Source organism: Kryptolebias marmoratus, linkage group LG14 (assembly GCF_001649575.2).
Source record: "Kryptolebias marmoratus isolate JLee-2015 linkage group LG14, ASM164957v2, whole genome shotgun sequence".
NCBI lineage: Eukaryota > Metazoa > Chordata > Actinopteri > Cyprinodontiformes > Rivulidae > Kryptolebias > Kryptolebias marmoratus.
In genome coordinates, this window is record NC_051443.1 from 18,693,209 (window position 1) to 18,720,021 (window position 26,813).

At 37.8% G+C, this 26,813-nt stretch overlaps 2 protein-coding genes across 3 annotated transcripts in view; both read left to right on the forward strand.

The window, feature by feature from the left end:
- The window catches only part of LOC108232678 (rab GTPase-activating protein 1), a 59,926-nt gene that overhangs the window by 20,625 nt on the left and 12,488 nt on the right, over positions 1-26,813 (forward strand). For both annotated transcript variants that reach the window (XM_017410615.3, XM_017410616.3), the window contains 8 exons: positions 650-743; positions 2,615-2,765; positions 20,200-20,313; positions 22,592-22,666; positions 23,080-23,205; positions 23,380-23,523; positions 24,231-24,272; positions 24,705-24,833. In XM_017410615.3, the coding sequence (XP_017266104.1) occupies positions 650-743; positions 2,615-2,765; positions 20,200-20,313; positions 22,592-22,666; positions 23,080-23,205; positions 23,380-23,523; positions 24,231-24,272; positions 24,705-24,833 (875 nt within the window). The remainder of the gene's footprint in view (positions 1-649; positions 744-2,614; positions 2,766-20,199; positions 20,314-22,591; positions 22,667-23,079; positions 23,206-23,379; positions 23,524-24,230; positions 24,273-24,704; positions 24,834-26,813) is intronic.
- Positions 8,197-12,863, forward strand: LOC108232679 (probable G-protein coupled receptor 21). The gene has a single exon (XM_017410620.3). It carries the CDS (start codon positions 9,103-9,105, stop codon positions 10,345-10,347), a length of 1,245 nt encoding a protein of 414 aa, XP_017266109.1. The 5' UTR covers positions 8,197-9,102; the 3' UTR covers positions 10,348-12,863.

A 26,813-nucleotide genomic window follows, 5' to 3' on the forward strand; every position in this document is an offset into this window, starting at 1 on the left:
CACCACATATAGACATTCAGTCCACAGGAGTTGAGATCACTCTGTTACAGAACTGCTTGTACTGTATTGTTCGGCAGGACAAAACCATTAGCGGTGTGTTTATTTAGTGTTTTATAAGAGGTGACGGAGTATAAAAGGCAAAAAGCATCATTTACTGTTAGCAGCTTTTATTATATCTGTTGGTTATTGTTCTGGTTTGGGTTCAACTCATATTTTGTGTCCTGTAATTGTTTCATAACAGTTGTTAATGTTTAGACATGATTATTTATTGACCTAACCAATAACATGTGAAGTTTAAAGACCAAATAAGTTGTTTGTTGAAGTTTTTCCTAATTGTTATGGTGTCCGACTCACATGCAACTCAGATTAAATACATAATCTGTAATAAATTTAAAAAACATAGCCAGATGCTTCCTGTCTGTCAGATCAACAATTATTTAAAAAACAACTTTATAACGAAAGTTTTATTTTGTAGATAGAACATGTACATGTGATAGAAAAGCAAAAGGCCTCGTGTTTAATTCAGATGTTGACATGGAGGAGTAAAGCTAAGCTGTGTGAATTGTGGATTTTTAAGAAGGAAGCTATTGGTATTTTTATTTTATTTATTTTCTTTAACAATACCTGATCTCACTGATTTGTTTTTCAGACAATGACGAGCCCTTACTCAGTGGGTCGGGTGACGTTTCAAAGGAGTGCGCTGAGAAGATCCTGGAAACCTGGGGAGACTTGTTGTCCAAATGGTATGAATTTGTTCCCTTGTTAACTTTCACTCCTGCCGTTGTTCCAGTGAATGAACGCAGTTCCTCTGCAGTCCATGTGACGGAGAGCAGCAAGCAGTCATTGCTGACTTATTAGGATGGCCTTACCTCTCCTGTTACTTTCTCTGTTTTTAATCGAGGCTTGTGATCAAATCAATAAAATGCTTTAATTAGCTGCAAGTTAATTACAAGAGGAAAATGTACTCAGCAGAGCATCTTATCCCATTTTGGTTCTTATGCATGTTTTTCATGTAAAAAGGAACATATAGATGATCTTGTACAGCATATATATATTTTTAAAAAAATCATAATTTATCTGAATGTACATTTTTTTTATCACAAGTAGATTTGTGGATTCCTGTCTATTCAAAATACCAAATCATCTTCAGTGAACTTAATGTTTCTCTGGGGAGAAAAAGCTTAAATAAAAAAGGAATCATAAGACTAAGCTGTTAACAATAGGGTTCTGTGTGTGATTGGTGATATTTTTTTGTATTTCAATAAGACTGTGTGTGTGTGTGTGTTTTTGTGGCATTCTGGGACCTCAGAGACGCAGATCGCAGAAAGACCTTTTCAGGTTTTATGGCTCGAGGGTCAAGCCTGGCAATAGTTGCATCACATGCGAACACACACACACTCACACACGTAGAAAGTCTTTTAGAATGTCCTCGTTACTTCCAGCAGAAAATGCCACAGTTTGCACCGCATGACATTGGGAACAAATAAAACAAACTCAGGAAACAGAGAGAGATTAATTAAGAATGGGGGGACCATTTAGAGAATCATTATCTGTCACAGTTTTGGGAGTTTCAGGTGTTTTAATTGTATTCCTGGTTTTTAGTTCTGTTTATTTCTGCCCATACTTTGTTTTCTTAGTCATCTGTCTTTTCTGTAACCCATCTAGCTTGGCTAGGTTTTAATTTCCATAGCCAAAGTTTCTCCTCAGCTCCCCTGTTAGCTCCATCATTTTCACCTGAATCTGATTTCTAATCATCTCAGCTGTTCTGAGTCTCCAGTCAACCCTCGCAGCAGATATAAACCTGTCTTCCCTCCCTCTCCGTCAGATCCTCATGTAGGTAACTCCCCTGGTCAGTCTTAGTTTTTTAATGTGCCACTTCAGTCTTGTTTTTGTTGCCTGCAACCCTGGAGTTTGTTTTCCTTTAATAAACTGCCTTTTCTTTTTAATTTAAACCCACCTTCCACCCACTGTTCTGCACTCTTGGGCCCTCAACCAACCTCCAACAACATTGCTACATTATCTGTATGCTTAAGTCAGGCAGTAGGAAGTAAGTTTAAATAACTCAAATGTAGTATCTTTATGATGTGCTGGTAGATTGAGTTCATTTCTATCATACCTATAAATAATGTTTTCCCAGCCGATATGACATGTAATATGGAATAAAGGAATCTAGGCTGGAAAACATTCCATCGTTTATTATTTTTACAGTTTCCTATTGGCTTTTTCTCTATAATCTGTTGTTTTACTGCCTTGCTACAAAAAACACGGCACAGTTTAATCAAAACTTTAGTGTCAAGTGAACAGTAAACACAAATGGCTGCTATCTTACATTTTAAAGGAGTAACTTTAATTTTTGACTGATTGCATCACCCTGAGGAGGTAATGGGAGTTTTGACATCCAACTCATTTATATCATTTTGTTTGTTTACACAAGTCCTCCTCAGCCTTATGATTTTTGTCACAAAAAAACCCTCAGGATGATCACATTACAGGCAAGCATGCGCAGAAACGTTGCATTTATGAAGGAGGACACTGGAGTAAAAACACAAATAGATCTAAAAGAGCATAAATGTCAAGCCATAAATGATTTAGTAGAGTCTCCTGTCTTTCTTAGGCACATGAACTTATCGGTGCGTCCGAAACAGCTGCCAGCTCTGGTCCGGAGCGGCATCCCTGAGGCACTCCGGGGGGAGGTGTGGCAGCTCCTGGCAGGCTGCCACAACAATGACCACCTGGTAGAAGAATACCGAACTCTGATCACAAAGGTAAGGCCTCACTGAGGTTGTTTAATAACCAGGAAACGTGTCGCTGACTATAAAGCTTTAATTGTTTTGATTGAAAAGACAAATAAACATGCATGTAGATGTTTTGAGCTAAAACGAAATGGGTGGGGTAAAAATGGTTTCAATCATCTAATCGAAAACACGGCATCCAAATTAGCCCAGATTCTGTTAGGATTGGCAGTGATAAAAAGCATCAGCCACATTTTCACCTCATTAGCATGTCGTACCCCGCTAAGCTGCACAGTGGTGGTGTTACTATCAGCACCACCTCAGTGTCACTTTTCTGATCCAAGAAATTCAGCTGTCTATGGAATAGTTTGGCTTTGTTTACTAAATCTTGGCTTTATATGGTACGTCTACCTACACATGTTCCAAACGGGAAGTTCTTGCAGGTTAGAGCAGTAATCTTGCTTTTCAGCTCACAACTGAGCAAAGTAAAAACACATTTGAACAACTGATCATATAACAGTGTTTTGAATTTCTTTAAAAAGGAGAGGAATAAAGTTCCTGAATGAATTGTACAAATTTGAGTTTGTTTGTGTTACACATAGATAACCTAAAATAACGTTTGAATTCTTCAGCTTCTGAATGTTTGTCCAAGCTTCACCAATCACTGAGATTAGTTTTAGTAGTCTAGTTATTTTTGTTCTTACAGATATTTTGAGCTCACGCTGGAGTTTCTTGTACATGTGAAAGTATAATTGCTACTTTTGTTCTTTTTGCCAACAGTCGTAATTCAGATTTCCTTTTTTTTTCTGTCTACCTCAGGGGCCACGAATTGAGATGTTTCATAAGGTTGTGTCTCATACGTGCTTTTAAACTTGTGATGGTCACCAGTGTTGCCCTGTAGATTAGAGAGGCTGATTATTTCTTTTTCTGGAAAACAAATATTACTTTTTTACACTTTTTTTTCCAGTGTTGCTGCTTTAATTTAGCAGTTTCAACTCTCACCTAGTACCTTTTTAAAAAGACTGTCTGCATAAAAAAAGGCTTATTTATTACAAATCTTTTAAAGCAAAAAGACGGATTTCAGCAAGGTATTTGTGTGCTCTTGCTGCAACAATCAAAGATCTGGATTTGGAAAACAAGCACCAGCTATATAGACTTATTTTTTTATTTATTTTTTAGATTTGAAATATATTTTATCATGAATCGGTTGCGTTTTTGTGTCTGAATGTGAAGAAATGACATCTAGCTGTTTAGTTTAGGAGAAACTGGCAGATGTGATCTAACCCTGGTGATCATGGTTACCCCTTGGTGTCCTCTGCTTTAGTTTATGTCATTGTTTTTGGCTCCAGCTCTTATCTAAAGGCCACATTGCCAGCAGCGAGCTGAGTCCCAGCTGGTGAAAAGATGTTGATTCAGTTTTTTTTTTTTTTTTGGTTTTCTTTCTAAATCTTTTACCCTCTTCTTTTACTCACCATTTGTTCTCTCGTCTTTTCCCATTTCTGTGTGGTCCTTTTTTTTTGTTAGCATGAATGGTATGACAAAAACCCAGACAAAAATTATATTGAGAGCATTTAGACAGAAAGTTGGAAAGGAAGTTAGTGCAGAAGCACCAAAGCATTCCATATTTGTGCATCAGTGAACAAGCTCGCAGGGAAAAGTGTGAAGAGTCTGTGCCTCTACATCTGACTCGGACACAGCATTTTTTTTGTTATTGTTGAGTGACAGCTGCTGCAGTCATGTTACTGAGTTGGGCTGTATCATGTAGAAGAATGTTTTTGTTGATAATCATACTTCTATTGTTATAAGTATTAATTAAGTATTCTGAAGAAAAGTCTTCACTGCATGTTCAATGCCATGCCCATGTTTTATTTCCAGATTTGTCTTTTAGTGTTTAAGGTTGGGTTTATCTCCGTTTTGGTAACATATATTCCCTGAGGAACCCTAATAAGCACCCCAATATTTGAATCTACCAGCTGGATTTCAGAGCACCCATCTGACCTTGAATCTGGAAAGAAAATATTAGCTTTGGCAGCTACCTGTTCCAGTGTCAAATGAATCTGGAGGATGTTATGAAACATATTGTGACAGGTGCACACATATGATTTATTGTACATGTTGCCATATGCCAACATAATGGTGACTTTTATAATTATTTATTTAGAGTATAGTCTCATCATCTGGAACTGTTGTAAATCTGTTTCCTATAAAAGGTATGTTTTCCTAGAACAAATATATTAAAAAAATTACCCAAACAAATACTGCTGGTCAGTTTTAATGGAAACAAGTCCAGAGGTTTTAATGATGGACAGTGACTGTTTTTACTCAGATAATTTAAGGTACTTGGTAATAGAAGCAAAGCACAAACAGGTCTGATACGTTGGTGGGCGATAAGTCTGTATAATAATGTTAATAATAGAATTTACCTTCCATATGACTAGAGGAGGACAAACGTACAGACTTCTGTCTGCAGAGTGGACTCAAAGTGATCACAAACACAGGCTGTGTGCTCAGTGCTGCTACAACAAGCCTCCCTTGGAAAACAAAAACAAGCTCCCATAAGAACCTGTCTGCCTGAATATTTGTCTGACTCACATAATGACCTGTCTGCTTGCTGCTCGGTCTGTCTTTACACTTAGTTGTATTTGTGCTTGTCTGACTTGTTTTGACTTTTACATGTTTGTACTCTTGTCAGCTTGTGTCCCCTCCTGCTCCTCGGTGTCTGAATGCTTGCTTGTGTTTTCCATCACTGTTTCTTTCTCTCTTTTTCTCCTGCTGTCTTGGGATTCTAGTATAGCTACATTTTTTTGTGGCTTTATTATATTTGTCTCTGTTTTTTAGAATATGTCTTCTTTATGAATTTCTCACCTTAAAATTTGGTAAAGGTTGGAAGGTCAAGTGAGTCTTTTGCAATTTTTAAAATATTTTGCCCTTTATGCATGTGTTACAAATTTATCTAGGAAAAAAAAACAGTTTATATACAGTGCTGTGCAAAAATCTTGAGTCATTTATTTTCATTTGTCCTTTAAAGGTGTCTTGAACAGTAGTTCTCCAGGCTTTCTGAAGGTCTGCCCCAGTTTTTCTTTGGACTTTGGCTGCTTTTTCAATAATTTCCAGTTCAGATTACAAGCTCCTTGGATGCAAAATATAAAGAAATTAGAGATGGTTCAAATCTTGTCCACAGTGTTGTATAAACCCCTTTTTAATATGCATCTTTTAATTTTAATCTGTAGAGTTCTTTGGTGGTGGGAGTTCAGCTAGATGAGTATTATTAGTAATAAAAAAAAAACTGAAAATAGGCCAGGAAACTTTCTTATTCTCATTAGCAGTGAGTTGCCCTCCCTGCAGTTTTTTAAATGAGTTACGATTACATAACTGTCTGTAGCATTAAACCTATTGCAATTATATAGATTTAGTTCTTGCATGATGTTAACTGTATGGACAGGAATGTGATTTAAAGGAATGTTATTAGTCAATCTTATCGTTGTTTACGATCTCTCTCTTCCTAAAATCAACTGTGCTGCACAGTAGTCTTGTGCTAATGCATTTCGACCATTTGTGTCATATTTCAGATAGGTAACAGTGCAGAGTTATGCTCATCTTGGCATGCAGGGTGCATTACCTGCAGTATTGCTTTTATATTTTTGTTTGTTTTTGCAACTTTTTTACCTGCAGTTTTCTTTTTTTTTAACTCTTGGACTTCTTTCTGTCTTCACCCTCTTCTCACCGTTGACGGGCTGTTTCTTTCCACTTCCATTTTCTTGTTTCTTCCCCTCGTTCCTCTCCTCCTTCCAGCCTTTTAGCCCCACTGCCATCTATTTTTAGCTCCTCGTGTAGCTGGCAGAGGAGGTGCGTGAAAGCATGGGAGAGTGTCTGGATTGCGGGGGAGAAAGGTGGTGTGTGTGTGTGTGGGCATGTTTGGGTCTCCATCACGCTACACCAGATTTCCCTGCACGAGGCAAAGTGTGCAGTCTTCAGAAAGTCACCAGGGAAAGGATGCAGACAGCGCTGTGCTAAATCTGACAGTAATTACTACCTACTGAAGTTGCTAATTTTAGATGATGAGTAATTCAATTTAAGCTCCACATCATGTGTGCTAGAAATAACTGTCAGTAATTATTCTTGCTGATACTCATTAGACTGATAACAAAGGTGCTGATTTGCCTGATGTAACAAGGTTGCTGTTGATTTTGCTGAGAGTAGGATTAAAAAAATTGATTTTGCCCCTGTGGTGTGGTTTATTGGGTCAAAGCAAGTCCCCTTTAAAATGGAGATGCAGCCTCTTGTATATAAACCCACGGATACATTAATACATTGTAATCAGAATACACACTCTCTATGATTTAAAAAGGATAAATATAATTAGAAAGAATATGGATTTTATTTTCTCTTAACTTGCTGATGCTCTTGTACACTCTCAGAATTAACTGACCTAAAATAGTTGTTTCGACCCACAATTATAGATTGATTAACTTTTGTTCTGTTTCAGTTTCTTCTTTCAAAAGACTGACAACTTTTTAATAAATGGAATAAATGGTATTTATATGATGCATTGTTCCTACGATAATTTAAAGAGTCAGAGGAAAATTTTTCTCTAATTTTTGCCCAGAACAATGCCATATGATGCCATACTTAACACCACGAGTTTTCACAGAATACCTTAAGCATTTGGCTATTTATTAAGTAGCAACTGTTGAACAAAGTAATACTTCGGGGGTTTTTTTCAAGCTCAAAATGATTTTGTTCTTATTTTTGAGACCGAATAAGAAAATGAAATCTCAAGTGGCTTTTATGAAAATTGATTGCACATTATTAAGTACTTCTAACTATTTTTCGTCTCCCTTTATTTGCACGTTATACTTTAAGTCGGCTGCATAAATTCTCTCAGCATTACTTAATCAGTTGTTAAACAATTTATGCCTTTTGGTGTTTTTAAATTAGTCTGTTATGGCAACACAATCCTGCAAATTCTTGTCATTGCAACTAGTAAAACATTACTAAATACATTTAGTCTTTTTTTACAGAGTATAGTGTCAGCATTATACAAAAACAGAGCAAGGAAAATAGTTTTAAATATGCAATCTGATAACATTGACTTAATTCTGTAACATTAAGTTGTCTCTGTTTTATCATTTGACTGTATTTTTATTTATAGGAGCTGACTTGAAATGCACACAGATGCCTGCCTAATGTTGTAGTTTCCACAGTGTAATTCGTTTACAATCAGAATAAAGTAAAAAGTTCTGCACCAAAGCATGCGGTCATGGTTACGTGTAAACAAAGCCTGCACTTAAGAAAAGATTTGTTTATGTCCTCACAGCCTAAACATAGGTTTTCCAGGTTCTAGGTTGCACTGATTATTAATTTTAGCTGTGTCAAACAGTTTGTTTAAATTGCAGGATGATTATCAGACACTTGCAAGTTAAAAACCCATAAGGAGGTGTGGGAGGGAGGGGGTAGGACGCAGCCTCGTGTCTTTGCAGACGATGATTGGCTGGAAACACAGACAGTGGGTGGAGCCTCGGCGCTGCTGTTTCTGTCGAGAGAGGCAGAGGGAGTGAGACGGTGTGTGAGAAACGGACAGCAGAGCAGAATAAATGAACACAGAAGGGGTTCTCCCTGCATCAACAGAAGTAACCGCTGAGAGGATTTAACTTTTTTTTTTTTTTACTGCATGTTTGTTGGAGCTGCTTTTTGACTTCCAGCTGCCCCACACATGGCCTCTGTCATCTCAGTGTACAGTTTTCTGCTGTGATTTTCCTGCGATGGACCAGAATGAAACAGACACAGGTCTAAGTGCAGATGGAGTTGTGATTTGAACCGCGGATAAAGCCTGAAAGCAGAAGAGACATGATGTCTAATCATTCCCACAGTAAACGTATGCAGCTCATTAAACAATAATGACTTCCTTTTGGAATCTGTGCCAGTGACTCTGTGGACTACAGATTGGTAAAACATTTCCAATCTGCAATTTCTGCAGCTGCAGCAGATGTTGAGGACATCACAGACTTTATAGGGAATGGAGGCTTGAACGTCTAAGCTGGAGCCGAATGCCTTCAAAATCACTTGTACCTGGGAACTTTACTCATTTACTGAAGAGTTTTAAAAAAGGAGAAACCATTTACTTTTCTGTTTATTGTCTTTTACTTGACTGGTATTGCAATTGTGCCTCCAATCAAGGACAATACCAGGGGACTGTCTAACCTTTATCTGCCCTCTTCATCTTTCCTGCCTTTAAAATGCTTCATAGAGATATTTGTTTGGACTGAAACCAGACCGCTTTTAGAGGCAGCCAGCAATCTGACAAAATAGTGGGTTTTTGGATTTATCGTACCCTTAAAGGGCCCCCTCATATGTATTACAGCCCAAGATCATGAATTCCTCCCTGGATTCGCTGAACCAGAGCTCCACTGACTCGTCAACCTTTTCTGCTCCCTTCTGCTTACTTGAGATAAGCTATTCGCAAACGTTCACCACCTGCCTCCTTGAAGTGTCAATCATACTTCTCCTCACTGTTCTTATTATTTGTGGCAACTTGGTGGTGATTTTTGTGTTTCACTGCGCCCCGCTGCTCAGTCAGCACACCACCAGCGCATTCATCCAGACTATGGCGTACGCAGATCTGCTGGTGGGGGTCAGCTGCCTGTTCCCCTCGCTGTCGCTACTCCATCATCTGCAGGACCTGGACCACAAACTCACCTGCCAGGTGTTCGGCTACATGGTATCTGTTTTAAAGTCGGTCTCAATGGTGTCTCTTGCATGTGTGAGCGTAGACCGCTACATCGCCATTACAAGACCCTTGACTTACTCGTCGCTTGTGACGCCTTGTCGAGTGCGCTGCTGTATCGTTCTGATCTGGCTCTACTCGGCCCTGGTGTTCCTCCCATCTTTTTTCGGATGGGGCAAACCTGGCTATCATGGCGACGTGGTGAAGTGGTGTGCGGTGGAGTGGAGGACTAGTCCATCTTTCACGTCCTTTATTGTCGCGCTGCTCTACGCCCCAGCTGCTCTCACCGTCTGCTTCACCTACGCCAACATCTTTAAGATCTGCCGCCAGCACACCCGTGAGATCAGCGAGCGCCATGCACGTTATCGACCGCAACAGCAGCAGGGCCCGGGAATGACATCAGGATCTGTAGTCAAGGACGCCAGCACTGTAGAACAAGGACACTGTCCCCACTCATCCCAGTCACACAAGCCGCAGCACCACCAATCTCATTATCAGCAGTCCACGTCCACATACCCAGACAAGCGATATGCTATGGTTTTGTTTCGCATCACAAGTGTGTTTTACATCCTCTGGTTGCCCTACATCCTGTACTTTCTGCTAGAGAGTGGAGGGATATACCACCACCCTGCAGCCTCATTTTTTACCACGTGGTTGGCAATCAGCAACAGCTTTTGTAACTGTCTCATTTACAGCCTCTCCAACTCTGCTTTCAGGAAGGGCCTGAAACGCCTCTGCTCCTTCTGTTTACAGCGCAGCAGCGGCGGCGGCGGCTTCAGAGTTAGGAACGCCAAAAAACCTTTTGTTGGTTTTGTTGAAAAAGGTTGTGCAGGGCAGGGGTATGGATATGGCCACAGGGAAATGGGAATTAGTAGAACATGTCATGTGTAGTTCAAATGCAGAGAACTTTTGTGGCAAATTTGAGCTTTGGGCCAAAATGTCTAAAGGACTGCTTTAATTCCAGCGTGTTCTTTTAAGAGATGGAAGAAGACATTGTTCTCGCACCGCTGTTCCTGTTGCGAATGGATCTCTGTACACAGCTGGAAAAGACAGAAACCAGAGTCAAGACCAAAGCAGTGAAAAATAAAAGGACCTATTAGTGCTTCAAAGTGCTTTTATTGATCATAAACACATGGTGTATTATGTATTAGGGGCTGATAGATGAAGCAATTTAATATGAGTAAGAAAAGCGTCTCTGTGTCCTCTCTGTGGGATTAAATGTTTTTGAGGTTGAACAAAATGTTAATCTACTGGTGTTCTTTTTTTTTGGAACTGAATACTTAACTTATTTTGCCAAAACAACAAAATGATACAACTCTTTTACAAAGTTATTTGTGCTGTATGTGGAACAATGTGACCTTCGTTGTTGGCACGCTCTGTGTTGAACGCAACAAAAAAGAAATCTGTCTCTTCAGAACAAGTGGCTGCTGTAATTGACTAAGATTGTACCGAGGTGATTACGTTTTTGTGGTCTTTCCTTGGCAGGACTGAATGGTTTCTGTTTCTGATTGTCAGATTCACTAACTGAGCAGAAAAAAGAAATGTTTAAAGGCAGGACACAGTTTGCAATTAGACATTTCTTCACGAACTTTGCGCTAAAGATGAGAAGCGTTGTTCAATGTTTTTTAACCAAGTTGTGGGTTTGCACGCCGCACCTGTTATTTAAAATATGACCCAGCTTTGGTGTACGACTGTTAGACTGATAAAACGCAAACGCAGATTTCGCGATTTTTTAAAACATTTTTTATTTTCTTTTGTCTCCAGTAATATTTTAAAATATTTCTAGCATCATTGCGACTTTATTTTTTAATTATGTAGCATAAATTAAATTCTGAAGTCTTGTCAAGAAAAAGACACACAAAGAAATGATATATTTTTAAACTACACAGATTGTTGGTACATCATTTGATTTCCTTTATTTAAATGTAATGATGTTGTTCTTTTAGATGGGTAATTTTTAAATCTTGACTTTTTAGGATTTGATAGAGAAGCCTTAGCAAAAAGATTAGCGTATCTAATTGTTAAAATTTAACATTTACAAAGTCTTTTAACCATTTTTAACTAAACGGAACTGCATCCAAACGCTCCTGGGGGAAACTAACATATGTAATGTCATGAAGAGGGAACTTATGTGATGTGTTCGTAACGTGTGTGTGTGTGTGAGTTTACAGGGTTCTAACACTTAAAATAATTAGCATAATAACAAATTAAACATTGTACAAATATAATTTGTATTGAATTTTAGGACCTATGTTAAATTGGGTGCAGATTTTTTTAGCTTTTCATGTGTTGCCTACAGTAATGTGCCAAAGAAAGTTCCTAATCTTGAATTGAAACTGTTTTTTTTCCCTTAACTATTTCTTAAAGGTGTATTCCATAAAGTTGAGTAGTTTTTACAGAGAAGTAAAGTGTGTACTGCACTGTTCAGGATGAGTGAAGCCTTATGTGCATGAATATGACTGTTTCTTTAAGTATTTTCTAATATGTAGTTGCCTTGATTTAGGAAAAAAAAAATCATGAACTGAACTGAACTGAACTGTTGGAAGTTTTTTTCCTTAAATATCTAGCGAGGGCTCAGCTAATAGGCACACGACTGTTTTTAAAAGGTGCAGACTGACAGCTAAATTCATCGACAAAAAGTCCAACCAGTAAGGAGAATTTATTCTACATTCAGGCTGGAATATTTCACCACGTTTGTTATAAGAAGAAATGAAAAACAACATTTTCTTTATGAGTTCATACATTACAATGATCATTCCTCTCTTTAGTAAAAATTGAAATCAACCAGGAGAGTTATTAATATATTTATGATATTTATTTGTTCTTGTGTGTTTGGAGCATACGAGTGATGCAGTTATGTCCGGATTTAAGCAACATTTTGACTCTTCACTGTGCTCGGCGCTCTGTTTTTGTGAGTGTATACTGTAAGCGACTACAGGAACGCTTGATGAGAGTTGTTTAGTATTCAGCTGCCATCTGTAGATCTTTGCCAAATATTGTAATCTTTCTTATCAGGACCTTCTTCTGTTCCACTATCTGAAGAATTGTGTGTTTACAAAGATGCCAGACCGAATGTGTGATTATCAGAGTAAACAAATTTGTTTATTCTTTTTTACCTCATTTCTTTCTGTCCTCTTCTGAAGTGATAAATGTCCATATTATTTTTTTTTGCCTTTTTACAGATAAATGTCATGTTCCTGCTATAAACGGTATAATTGTAGTTTGGAGAAACAGCTGACATTAAGACTGAAAACCTTTTCTGTACACAATTAGGTAACTGTACAGATTCTTACAACAGTGTAAGATGGAAGACAAAGTGTTGTAGAAAGTTAAGATGCCAAAAAAAAAAAAAAAAGCTAATTTTAGTGATCAAACATTCTCATTCTTTTCTTCCTGCGGAGAAACAATCAGCTTGTATGTTTTGAAGGAAATGACTGGTGGCTGGGAGGAAATTCAGTGCCATGTTGGTTAGAACTGAGCCGGAGAAGAGGAAATCTTGATGTTAAAGCTGGATTAGAAAAGCATCTTTTGCTAAAATGCCGCCATTTTATTGTTGAAATGAAATTGTTTGTGGTGGGAAAACTGAGTATGTAGGTTAAGCATAGCAGTTGGTTAAGTGGCATGATATTTCACCCTAAAAATATCAATAAACCGCAAAATAAATATAAAGATCAAAAGTTTCCAAACTTCCATAACTACTCATTTGATTGAATTTCCACGATACTTAAAGTTTCTTCTGAATGCAAAGCTTGAGATGATTGCAAACCTAACAGAAAATGGCCTTTTTGGTGTCTTTCCTGTTCGGCCTACAGCCGACCATCATCAGAGTTTGGATCAGAACCAGACTTAAAAGTTAACAAACTGCATCTGACTGAAAGTGAAGTTTTTTTATATTAAAATTTAGTTTGTTTTAATCTGTTAAGTTGTTACTTTTTTGTGTGCCACATGACAGTAACAAATGAAACGGTATATAAAAATAAAAAAAACAAAAAAACAATTTTGTCTTTAAATTGCAAAGATCTGAAACGGCTGCTGTAGAGAAATAAGAGGCTCGATTATGAGCATAGGCATAAACATGAGCAGGTTTCTGTCTCATAAAAGATTCAAGATTGTTTAACCATCTTTCCTTTTTTAAACAATAAACAACATAAACAATCTAGTTTTTTTTCTTTTCTTTTCAGCAACAAGTAATTATCACATATCACACAAGATCAGACTGCCCATTTTAACTGAACCTTGATCTGAAAACATTCCAAACATAACGTCTCTCTGTTTTTTAGTTGTTTTTTTAAATATATAATAAATGCAGAGAATTTGCTTAGTAAACAATGAGGCCTTGTGAGTTTGAGACTTTAGAAAATCATGTGGATCCAAGCCAAACATGGCATGTTTTTGGGTGATATAACTGCTTTTACAGACTGTGAATGTTGATCTGAAATGGTCGAACATGTTTAATCACGCTGTTGATGAAAGCGAGTGCGACTTCTGGCTCTTTGTAATACGGTTTTGTAAAACTGCTTGTGGTGTATCTGTGCTGAACAAATAAATGTGATCTTATCTCAGTGTGTTAAAATCCTCTTGTGTAAATTCTAATATTACGCCGTGGGTGTTTAGACACTGCATATTTGTGTGCATGAAAAAGAGAGCACAAAAGGATTATCAAGGTCTTATTTTATCTTCAAATAAAGGTAAACATTTGCAGGTTAGCTTGTTGTAAATACAGTAATACATCACATTCGTACTTATTAAAATGTCAGAGGAAGATGTTAGGAATATTTTGCTCAGTTTTTACTGCATTCTAGTTTAAATTAAATCTTCCTTTGTCGTTTCTGTTTTGATTGAACTGTTGTTTTGTTAGCTTTGCTAAAGTAGTATACCATTGCTCAAATGGTACAACAAGTAGGGCAAATATTAGTTTTTAATGAGGGTGAAGCAAAGATGAGCATATCCATCAGGCTTGCAACAAGCCTGACTCCCTAGCCCAAACAACCCAGATTGCTACATTTTGTTCTTCTGTCGAGCCTGATGAATATGCCATTTTTGATGTTTCAGTCAGGTTTTTTAAGGATAGAATAACAGAATGACACGTCAGCTTGGTGTTGAGTCAGAGGAAACCAGGGGGAAACAATAGAGGGTTAGCTGTTCAGTATCTCACCAAAGCACTTCTGTCATTTTCTGTTAAGGCTGTTGATACCCAAAAATGCAAAAACAACTTTCCCTTTTACAGCGTTCTCCTTGTTAAGTGGTTCTAATTTCGTTTGAACACTATGTTTTGCTCACTTAGGAGAAGGTTTTTTGGTTTCTCATCTTATTTGTCACTGACGGCAAACAGAGCTGTGCTTAAAGTTTCTGTAAGTGTTGTAGCTTTTTGCTGTCAAACACGTCACTTTATTATCTCTTCATGGTTGTCTTGTGGCTGTTTGAGAAGATCAGTGGAAACATCATCAGTAAAACAAAACAGTTTTTGTTTTCATTGCATTCGGATTAAAATGCATTTGTTTAGCACAGCCTCAGGCTTCAGCAGCAATAGCATGAAATGCTGAATATGTTTGCTTTTTCCTCTCACGCGACACTCATTACAAGTTGCTCTTTAACTTAACAGACAGATGGACAAAGAGGAAGCTAATTGACCATTATGTTTGAGGTCTTTGTTCGTTCTCTCAGCACTTCGGATAAGTATGGCTAAGTGGTGCTTGTATAAACATGGATGTTATCTTTTACTCAGAAGCCAAGAGTAATTTACCCGTCACAGTGAAATAAGTATATCCACGCTTGTCCACTGAAAGTTGGCTTTTGCGTGGTTTTCTCTATAAATGACCAGATTTCTGGATTAAGCATGAACTAAAACTTAAAGCAGATTTTTTCTCCAGTTAACTTTATGTTTATGTCTATTTGAAAAAGGGGAACAGTTAAGCAAGTATTAAAATAAAAACTGAGTATTAAACTACAAATCTAAGTTTTAAAATATAAAGTTTTTTTCTTCATTTTAATATGAACATGAAGAATTAATCTTAAAAAAAGAAAAAGAAAGAAAAAGCCCCTGCTAATGCTTTATATTATAAAAGGTTCATTTTAAAATCTGATCTGTGAAAAATATAAACAAAGTATTCAGTTTTACTGAAACAGTTGCATATTTTTATGTTTTTTCCAATAGATGGAAGCATGAATGATTTAGTTATTATAAAATAATTAACATGACATTTCAAATCACTGGACACTTTTATTTGATATTTTGAATTGGTTATTCTAAAATACTGTAAATGGACCCTAGTCTGAGTAGACAGTAGACAGTAGACTATTTCATCCTGTGGTTCCTTTGTTTGGCTGCAGAAGCCGTTTGTTGCCATTTATTTGATTTCACCGTGGGTGGCGGTGTGAGGCATGTGAGACGGAATAAAGACACATTCACAGGTGGTGCAGGTGAATTTACTAAAACTTAGCTGTAAAAACTATAAATTAGTCTGGCCACATTGCAATTATTATTGTTTTATTTAAAAAGCCTGGAATAAACGGGAAGTGTTTTTAGACAACATGAAGAACCTTGAATTAATTACCAAAGTGCGTCAAAAACAGTTCTTCCCCCTCACCCTGAGTGACTTCAAATCGTCACTACGTGGCCGAAGTGAGTTTCTTTCTTTCACCATCTTTGTTCATTCACACATGAACCAGTGAGCTTCTGATGCGACCATGTCTGCTTTCATAATGCATAATGATGGCAAATGAGGTCCGGTGCGTAACTCTGTGTAGTTTATGTGGGGTATTACATATAAAATATGCTTCAGAAATCTCCCTCACATTGTTTTCCAAACAGTTACGGTGGATAGAGTTGCTGAGATTTTTTTGCTGGTTAGCTAAATACACACATTGCCAAGGTACTTTACATAAACACAGACTGATTATCTTGTTGACCAACACTTTTATAAATCCTTCATAACTGTACACACTCACATCACACCATTGTGCTGCAGTGCCAGCTCTCCCTTAGACACATGAATCAATCTCAGTTTTGTGACTACCGCCCTTGTCAGCTTCATTCCTTCATTCTGCCTCGATCACCTCACATATGAGACCAAAGTGAGAAGAGTGTGTCTCAAACTGCTTGGAAATCCAGGGTAATAGTGGGTTTGGTTTCTTATTTTATCCATCCTGATTAAATGCTTCCCCTGAACCTTTACTGCACTTAAACATCAGTTTAAGTTTAGCTGCAACCCTGAAAGTAACTAAATGTTTCTCTGTTTAGCCCGAGATCCAAACTTCAAACTGGTCCTCACAAAGAGCTGTACAGGTTTACACAGAGAAACACACACAGAACAATTAATGACTTACAGGGTGTGGTGTACGATACGGATCGAACCACTGTTGCTAGTCTGTGATCACCGCTACCTTGCTTTGTTTTAAACATTTCTTTCTTCCTGCATTTCTTGTAATACTGCCATTAATGTTTTTTTTTGTCCCGTTCTCTTCCTTTGTGGAGCAGAAACTACTGAACAAGGAGAGAGCTGTGGGGTAACTTTATGGGTACAGTAACAAAAACCAGAAAGGTTGAAAGATGGGAAAATAATTAGTGACTCAAATTGGAGATTATTCTTTGTCATGACTTTGGTTTGTATTTACTTAGAAAACAGAGTTTCAGAAGGGTGTTGCTGATATGACTTTTGAGCCCTTGAGCTGATAAGCTTCGGTCCTGCAAATATGTCTTTGGGCGTTACAGGAAGTAAAAAAAAAAATCAAAGGAGTGTTTTAAATCCTTTGTGTGTAGTAAACATTTCCTTTAGGATTCAATGGAGTTTTTGAACATTGGTTTTATAGTAATTGTTTTTAACCTAAGGCCAGTTTATGGCGTCAGAAATCGGCATACCGAGGGCCTCACCCATGCCTGCCACCTGACTTGCACAGTACCAGACCTCGATTAAGCTCCTCATAAGTGGTGGGCCCATGTGGAGATGGTTTCCTATATTTATTTAATTTTTTTTCCTGGCCTATCCCGACCGTGCCACAGGAGCCAAAGCTTGACAGCCAGGCCCTCGCCGACAAACCAGGCCTGGCTCCAGGAAGGCGCACCGGTTTCCCTGTTCTGGGCGAGGTTGTCTGTCTCGTGTGGTCATCCTCCATTAAGGTCTTCAAGTCGCTCTTAGCCCGACCTCTCCCCTGAGGCCAGTTTGCGATTGGAGAGCATACTAGGGGCTAATACCCAAGACATCAGAGCCCTCAGGATCATGGGGGTACTCAAATCCGTTCAAGTATCTTTTGTTTCCATGTCCTGACCATGGATTAGTAGAAGAAAATGGATGGTTAGATAGATATTTTTCATTTCGACACTCTAATCTTGTTGTAAAATAACTGTTTCGACATCAAACCCCAATGCCAGATTTTTTTTTGTTTGTTTTTGTTTTTTCCGAGTGTTGCTTGAATATGACCTGATATGCTCCCCCAGCATACATTTCCTCCAAAGTTTGCACAAAGGTACCTTTTAAATACATTTTGTATTTCTTGTTTTAGAGTAGGCAACATTACTTATTTAAATGTTATTTCTGCAAAATATACTAGAAATCAATGCTGAAATGGGCAGAGATTAATCTTTGAAAAGCACGGCCGATCGTTACTGGAGTGTTTACTGATCTGAACATGTGGTGTTTCCTCTGTTTGGTGCTTTGTCATCACAGGTGAGCGATATTGATCAGAGGTTTCCCTAGACCTGTGCAATGTCAGCCTGCATTCAAGATTACATCTGTAGTTTTTAAATATTACCGTGAGGATAAAGGGTTTTAGGACGTTGAAATAACTCAACAGTTCAATAATTTGCCTTAAAAAATTAACGGATTTTCAAAGGTGAATACCTTTAAATATTCAGGTAATTAGGTCAAAATGATATTTTCTTTTTCAAGTTTGCCTTTTTTTTTTTTTTTTTTTTTTACCAGAAATGAAATAAAAAATATAACTGGGGTTGTATCATCAATGGTAGCATTGATATTTAGCTAAGCGATAATAGTTACGTATTGAATTATAATCATTTTCAGGAGATATTTGTAGGAGCATAGAGAACGAAAACAGCAGATTGTGAAATGTGTGCTTACAGAAATGGAGAAACCTGACAGGTAGAGGACAAAAGAGTAAGAGTCAGATCTAAAAACAACAGGATCCTAAAGTCTTTAAGAAATGGAACAGAACTTGACACAGGACCTGAGAGATGCATCATCCTTCAATCGATCATCTACTGAATACCAAGTTTTTAGCTAATAGCTCTTTGGGTATCACCTTCTTTGAACTAAAATACTATTTGATGTGTCAAACGCTGTTATTTTTTTTGTATTTTTGGCAGATCCGTTTTAAAAAAATGCGAATAAATTCTGTCACTGCGACAGGATGCCGGTGACAAAGTGCCTAAAGATCAGATTTAAAATAATTTGTTTCGATACATTTCTGGTTCATCCCTCAAGCTTAGGAACCTTTTTTCATGCCTGAATGATTCATAGGTCAAAATTAAGCAGCTTAACATACAAAACAACATTCCTTGTTGTTTTGTTCGTTAAGCTCATGAAGTATTGCTAAAGCCTCCTTTAAAACATTGCGAGAAAGTCCTTAAAAGGAAAACATAACGAAATAAGTGACAACCCTAAACTTTAACACAGCACTGTAAATTAAACCAATGTGGATTTGTAGTAAAATACTGTGAAAGCTGTTCAGAAAAGGTCACAACAAACTACAAGACCTGCACATTTCCACAGGCTCGCAACTTTGAACTTTTGTTATATGAATTGTCTGTACAAGTATTACTTTAAAAGACACAGTTACAAGGAGTTGCAGTTTCTTTTATAAGAAATGGTCCATTGTTTCCGATGCTGATGCTGCTTTTCTTGATATTTTAGGGAGTTCAACCATTGTTGCTGCTTTGGTACTTATGAGGCATTTGGCTCTGCTGAAAACCTTCCTGTTTTACTGGACCCATAGTGTAGTCCACGACAGTCCCTTTAGGCCCTTGTTCCCCTTCCTTCACTTACACCATTCTGCACAAATAACACCACAGATTTTTAGAAAAACAAGACAGCATGTGTCCAACATAACTAACCCTTTGAAGTTATAGTACAACACATGTAGAAAACATGTTTTTTTCTTCATAAGCATTTATTTAGACCATGACTCATCAGACTGTTGAAGCTGTAGATCTGACAGTAAAAACCTAAAACCTTATCAGACGGGTGTTTCTCAAAGAGATTGTTCAGTCTCTGGATATTGTTACTTTTATCAAGACATTTTAATCACTTTGAAGTAAGTCATTGTATCACTTTCTCAGAAGATAAGGCACATTTGGAGTTTCTAGAAGCCACAGTATCTTTGCTTTATGTAACACGTACAAGGACCTTTTCCCTGAATCTTTGTAGTTAGTTTTACTGATGGTGTTATGGACTTGGAAACACATTTTAATGCTTTAAAATGGATGAAAACTTTAACTGGAATGAACAGAGCCAGAGTTTTAGGGAGACGCAGAGCTGTGGACGCTCTGTACGACAGAGGAACGCTCTGTGCCTCCAGTTTTACTTCCTGCCCCACGTTGTAAACCTCAACAACGTGTGGGGGTGTGCTGTCCAGTGAAACGCAGAAAACTGCGTGCCGTTAGTGAAGGTTTTATTTCCTTGGATCCACAATAGTGAAAATATAAACTCTGAGGTTTTCTTTTTGTTTTGTTTCTTTCAAACTCTGTCCGCCTGCCTTTCACTCAGTTCAGTTTCTTGTCTTTCTTCCCAGGAATCCCCGCAGGACAGTGCAATCACCAGAGACATCAACAGGACGTTCCCGGCTCACGACTATTTCAAAGACACTGGAGGAGACGGGCAAGACTCGCTTTACAAGATCTGCAAGGTGGGACTCCCGACACGCATGAAAAGGTGGTTGATTTTTCTGCGAAGTCAACGCGGCAAACTATGCAGAGTCATAACAATGACTTCCCGCAGCTCAGCGAGCTGCTGCAGCAGCTGGGTGCTAAATGAGGTGTCAACTGTTTTGGATCACATCTGCAAAAACAAATCAGCAGCACTCTTTCCTCCCCTGATTCCTGCTATTACACTTTGGTTTGATAAAATGACTATATATGTGTCCATCTTTCCTGAATCTTGACACAAGACATCTGTTTGCAGACTTTTCACCCCTAAAAATTTGTATTTTTTTCATTTTTGCATAAAGTTAAAAGCTACATATTCTACACAACCCCCTGTAAAAGACAAGCAAGTATCAAAACCATCTGATTTATCTCACATTTGGATACTATCAATACAATTACCTTCTTTAAAGTGACTTCACAGACATGTTAACCTGTATTCACAAAGTGCTGACTACTACAGAAGATATTGTATTTACAAACCTCTATGTACTTTGACATATTTTACCATTCTTCTGGTAAGCAGGTGAAACAAAGTATTTATTAAAGCTTTTTTTAAAGAAATATGTAGAGGTAGAGGCTTAATTTGAATTATAGATGAGCATAAACACACAAAAAACAAAAACAGACGATGTAAAGAAAGGCAGAAATCGCACCAATTAGTGAACTGATATAGCTGTTGACATATATAACAGTTAAGGCATGAAACTGATTACCTAAGATAAACATATAAAAGCAGATTTTATTGTCAGAAACACAGAAATAAGGCCATTTGCTTCCAGTGAGTCTGACCGGACCGTTTGCAGAGCAGCAGTGAGGGCTGTCAGTGCTGTGCATGAATGGATTAATTAACTCTGCAGCTCTGCTTGGTTCAGCGAGTTCACAATTTAACAGAAAAGCAAATCAAGTTTCTGTTTGAACACAAGACCCAGCAGTAATCAGTCAGTCGTATTAGAATGACGAACTGCTTTCCTTCGCAAGCAAACGAACTCAACAACTGGTCGCAGAAAATATGTTGATCTTCAAATGTCGAGGAGGAAAAAAAGGACACGTTTGTGACCTGTGCTGACAAAATGAGTCACAGTGAGGAATATTTTTCAATAGTGAGTTATTTTTATCAAATTCTCCGTTACAAAAGCTTCAAAATGATACGTAGTTTGTTGAAATTTGGTGATTTATCACCTGGTAACAAGCTAGTTTTGTTTTATGAAAGTGCCGATTTGAAAACTTGACTTTTATTGGTGAGCTGGCAGAGAAAAATGATTAGAATTAAAAGGATTATTTCTGATTATTTCCTGTGAGAAAACTTTGATTTAAAGGTAGATAATTAAGATTATTTGCTGTTTAAGTTACTGGAATCACTAGATGGTGTCTTTATTAACTAATTTTTACGCATATCTTAATTATGGCAAAAATCACGTTTCCTGCACTGCAGCCTGAGTTCATTCTGACTCTTTTTGCAACACAGGTCACATTTATACCAGGAAACCTCTGAGGAAGACTGAGCTTTCTGTTCAGATTCATTATGTCCCAGTAACTTTCTTCTAATTTTGGTAAACAGGAGTTAAAGTTATAAAAATTGGGTCCGTTTTCAGTCATTCCTGATCCTGAATGTCCAGTAAAAACACACGGTTCTGTAATGTGTCCTGGATGACCCAATTGCCTTTTTTTTTTCTTTCCTTTTCCCCAGTTTTCAGTTTCATTTCATTCATTATGGATAAATCTTGTGAGGGCATTCGTCTTGTCTCAGACAAGCAGCTCCTGAGGTGCATTTAAATAATTCACAGACCTCTCTGGTTCCTGGGTGTACAGATTGATCCGCACTTTGTTTGACTTCGACTCATTATTTGTGTTTCTAGTTCAGTGGGCCACTTTGGTCCTCCTGCATATTTACTTCACTTCGAAAATACTAACTTTTCTCTCAAGTATCTGCCTATTTTATTGTATACCTTGCTCTCTAAGTAATTTTTAAAAAACGTTTTCAATTTTTATGTTTTATGCTTTCATCTTCAGTCTCATAATCTGAACTCATTTGAACATCTTCCAAATAGTCTGTCAAACACAGAGTGTCATTATTAATATTTATGGATTTTAACTCGCCTTGGCCAGGATTTCCAAAATAAGAGCATGTAGAAATGTATTCAAATCTACTGCTTTTAATTTTGATTGTTTTTTTTTCTCATGTTTTTCTTGAATTCCCTGTAAACTGCACTTTAACTTTACTAACTCGACACCTGTTTGCTGTTTTTTGTTCTCCATCAGGCTTATTCTGTTTATGATCAGGAGATCGGTTACTGCCAGGGACAGTCCTTCTTGGCTGCAGTGCTGCTACTACACGTGAGTTCACATCGCGGCAGGGTCCACAAAAGGCTTCCTGAACAGAGCTCAAAGGGGCTGTTTTGGCTTTTACTTGACATCTTCTCACTGTTTTACAGCACTGGGAAGATAGCTCAGATTGGATTCCAAAGAAGATGCATTCTTAAGAAATAAATTTAAATGTAATTGCAGTCATATTTTTCTGTTATCCCAGTGTGGTTTCCATCTAAGCACCACTTAGCTGTAGAGACTTTCCAACACTGCCATCTAGTGGAGGATTACAGCTTTTAAAATGAACAGAGAAGACAGGAAAAACGGGAGTTAAACTAGGAGAGTGATTTTTGTGAGTTGTATGAATTCCATGTGAAACTAGTGTTATTAAGTTTTCAAATACCATACGAAACGGATTCCGGAGTGTCTTTTGTTTTCTCCAGATGCCAGAGGAGCAAGCGTTCAGCGTTCTGGTGAAGATCATGTTCGACTACGGGCTCAGGGACCTTTTCAAACAGAACTTTGAGGATCTGCATTGCAAATTCTTTCAGCTTGAACGGCTCATGCAGGTTTGTGTCACGTTCGCACATCTTGGGTCGTTTTATTAGACGGCTGTGTTTACCAGGAGTTTGTACGTTAACCCTTTCACCTCCTCCTCCCTCCTGTTCTTCCCCATGTTCTTTCTGTGCTTCCATGTCCTCCCCTTTTTGTTTTTAATTTTTATTCTTGTTTATCTCTTTTAGGAGTATATTCCTGATTTGTACAACCATTTCCTAAATGTGGGTCTGGAGGCTCATATGTACGCCTCTCAGTGGTTCTTGACCCTCTTCACAGCCAAGTTTCCTCTTTACATGGTCTTCCATATAATCGACCTGCTACTGTGCGAGGTTGGTGATTCACACACTTTAGAAAAAACCATCGCGTCCTTTTTTTTTTAACTTTAAAGCAACTTTTTCTTCTTCTATCTGCACATTTAAACGGACAAAATCCCCTTTAAATAGTGTTGTCCTGTTTGATGTCCAGGTTCTATTTGAAGAGTATTGTAATTTTAATTGAAATAACTGTAATGGTGAAAGTTCTGGGGATAAGACTTCCCACTGGGTCACAAAAAAAACATAAAAGGATGAATGAAAAAGAATAAAAAGGCATTAGAGAAGGTTTTCTTGTGTTTTTACATCAACTTGATTTGAAGAAGTTCTGATCCCTGATGATGGATGATGATACAATGCTGTAAAATTTACAGCAAAAAGACTGAAAACCAGTGAAAGGTCTCTGCAATCTTGGACACAAGCAGACAAATCTGCTTCACACCTCTGCACACAACTTTATACTAAAGTTGAAAGCAGCTCTTATTAAGCTTTCATCAAAGACATGCCTAAAAAGTTAAAGCTATTATTTCTTTATCTTAAATCAGCACAATCAGACTTAAGATACCAGTCTAAAAATTAGGGGTTAAAACAAATATTTAAAATTGTTAGTTTTCTATTCAATGAAATTGTTTGTAAAATGCAGTATTTTAATGAGTCAGGCTGTGTTTTATGTAAAAACTTTCTTTCAAGTTGAAACCTCAAACTGTTTCCATTTTTGTTTTCAGGGCATCAGTGTGATCTTCAACGTGGCCTTGGCACTTCTGAAGGTGCGCTTCCTTACACACACACACACACACACACACACACACACACACACACAAACACACACACACTGACAACCACATCTGTGAGCAGAAACAGGAACCGACAGCTTTGGAGAAAGTTTACTTTTTGCCTCATGGCAGAAAGTGAGACTCCTGCTCACCTCGTGTCTCCAGACTGTTTCTGCTGGAAGCAGTACGCAGCTTTTTGTTAAAGATTCATCTGTAAAAAAACAGCCTTAAGAGCTATTTATATTTTAGATTGATTTCTGAACTTTTCGTCGTGTTCTTATAAACCTTTTTCTTTGTTAAAATTCTCCAAAGAACTAAAACTGCTTTGTTTATTGTGTTGCTTCCTGTTAAATAAAAATAGAATTAGTTTTTGCTTGCGATAATGGTTTGAATTAGATGATAAAAGTCTTTTTTTTTTTTCCCCAGACATCAAAAGACGATTTGATCCAAACGGACTTTGAGGGTGCGCTCAAGTTCTTTCGTGTCCCCGTTCCGAAGAGGTACCGCTCGGAGGAAAACGCAAAGAAACTGATGGAGCTGGCCTGTAGCATGAAGGTGAGTTTAAAGCCAACAGGAGAGCCTTCTTTGCCCATTACTCAAAACGAAAGAGATTAGCAAAAAAGTTAGATTTACTTTTTCTTTTAGATTTATTTTTTGGGGGAAAAGCCCACCCCAGACTAGATCATCAGTATTTCTTAAACTGAAAATCAGTGGTTTGTGCTGCTTGGATACCAGTAGGGGTCACTGTTGAGCTTCACTCCAACTCTAACAGATAAAACGAACACACACACACACAAACAGGCAATACACACACACACACCTCTTACCTAAACACTCACACCTGTGTCCTGACCTGCTTCCAACAGTCTGGCCCAGTTTACAGGAACTCACTTTGAAGGTAACTTTGGGCAGAGACGTTTATTTGCACCAACTCTGTAAAGACGCCAGCATGGGGAGAGAGAACCGGTTCTGGGTAGAACAGGTGGACAGCAGAGGAAGCATACTTTAAATCTCCTCCAGCAAAAAAAAACAAACAAAAAAGGAAGTAAATCAGACATAATTGGAGCAGCTGGGAGGTTTTGAAGATGCTTGAAGGCAGCACTTCTGTAAATAAATCAGCGTGGGCTCACTGGAGGGAAAATGTATAAAAATGATCGATTACATTGCTTTGCTTTATAGATTTGTGTGAACCTTTTATTGATTATTGATCCTACTTGTGCTTGTATTTATGGGGTTTGAAAGCTAAAAATGTGTGTATTATGAGCACAATCAGGGAATCATTTAGTAAATGACAATTTTTGCTGTAACGCTGGTTAGTGAGGTGTTTAGTGGGATTTCCTGTCAAAAACAGCAACCTTTATTTAAAATGATGATCGTCCAGTTTATTAAAGTAGAGGGAGCCATGTTGAAAGTTGGGACTGAGGGGAAAAACATAAAACAGTATTACTGCTGCGTTCCTCCACATTTAGGTTTTTATTGGCGTTCTTTTTATCCTTAGAGCATAGTTGCTTTGAAACATCAAAGATAAACAGTTGGAAATAAGATTCTGTAAATATTTAATCAATTAGAGACACTTTATTATCAGTGTTTGGGTGGAAAAACATCATCCTCGAGCCCTCTCCTCTCCCGTTCCTCTCTGGTCATCACGACGCTCGCGACACGTACAGAAATATACGAAGTGCGCTGCCGCTCGCTAATTGGTCATTTAAAATTTAATCAATTTTGTCTAATGAGAAAGATGTCTTACCTATTGATAAACATATCACTCGCATGTGAGAGCCGAATATGTTCTGCCTTGTTAATTTTCTTTCTAATTAGTAGCTTCTGGAAACTCATCTGCCTGTGAAGGCTGAGGGAATGAAGATGACACAAGTCCTGCCTCTCCGTAACTTCCTGTGTGTTTTCCTCCTACTGTCTGCCTCCTGTTGTCTGAACAAAGAGCCAGATATGCTTTGACAAACACATGCAGACACGCTGTTAGGACCAAACCCAAGATTTCAACATCTGGATGATGTGAAACTGCTTTAATGGTTGCAGCTTTAATAAGATCCACACAACGAACAAGAGTTTTTATTTGTGGAGTTTTCTAATGAAGTGTTTAGGATTCAGTAGATCTATAATTGATATGTCGTACGTTTCTATAACTGGTCTACTTTTAGAGGATTGTGCACTGATTGGTCCTATTTGCTGGAGAAACTGTAATGGAGGATTAGGAATTTTTCTATTTAGTCAGTTATTAAAGTTTATATAAAATAACAAGAAAAAGGATGTGAACACCCAACTTGATTTTCTTCTACAACAGCCCATAAAACAGGGCTTAAATCATAAAATATATCTGTACTTAAAACTGATTAAACAAGCAGTAATTACCATTTTCATCCGTAATAAATCCTTATTAATGAAACAATCCTGTAGCTGTTGGGAAAAATGAATTTTAGACGTAAACTTTACAGCAGAAAGCCTCTCCTGAGGAGGTTTCCGCAGCTTTCCTTTGTCTTCTGAGATCTCATTATCGGCAGATCTTTCTTTTCAGCA

What these genes read in the sequence shown, in the direction of transcription:
- LOC108232679 (XM_017410620.3), top strand. Translation starts at nt 9,103, where the DNA reads ATGAATTCCTCCCTGGATTCGCTGAACCAGAGCTCCACTGACTCGTCA.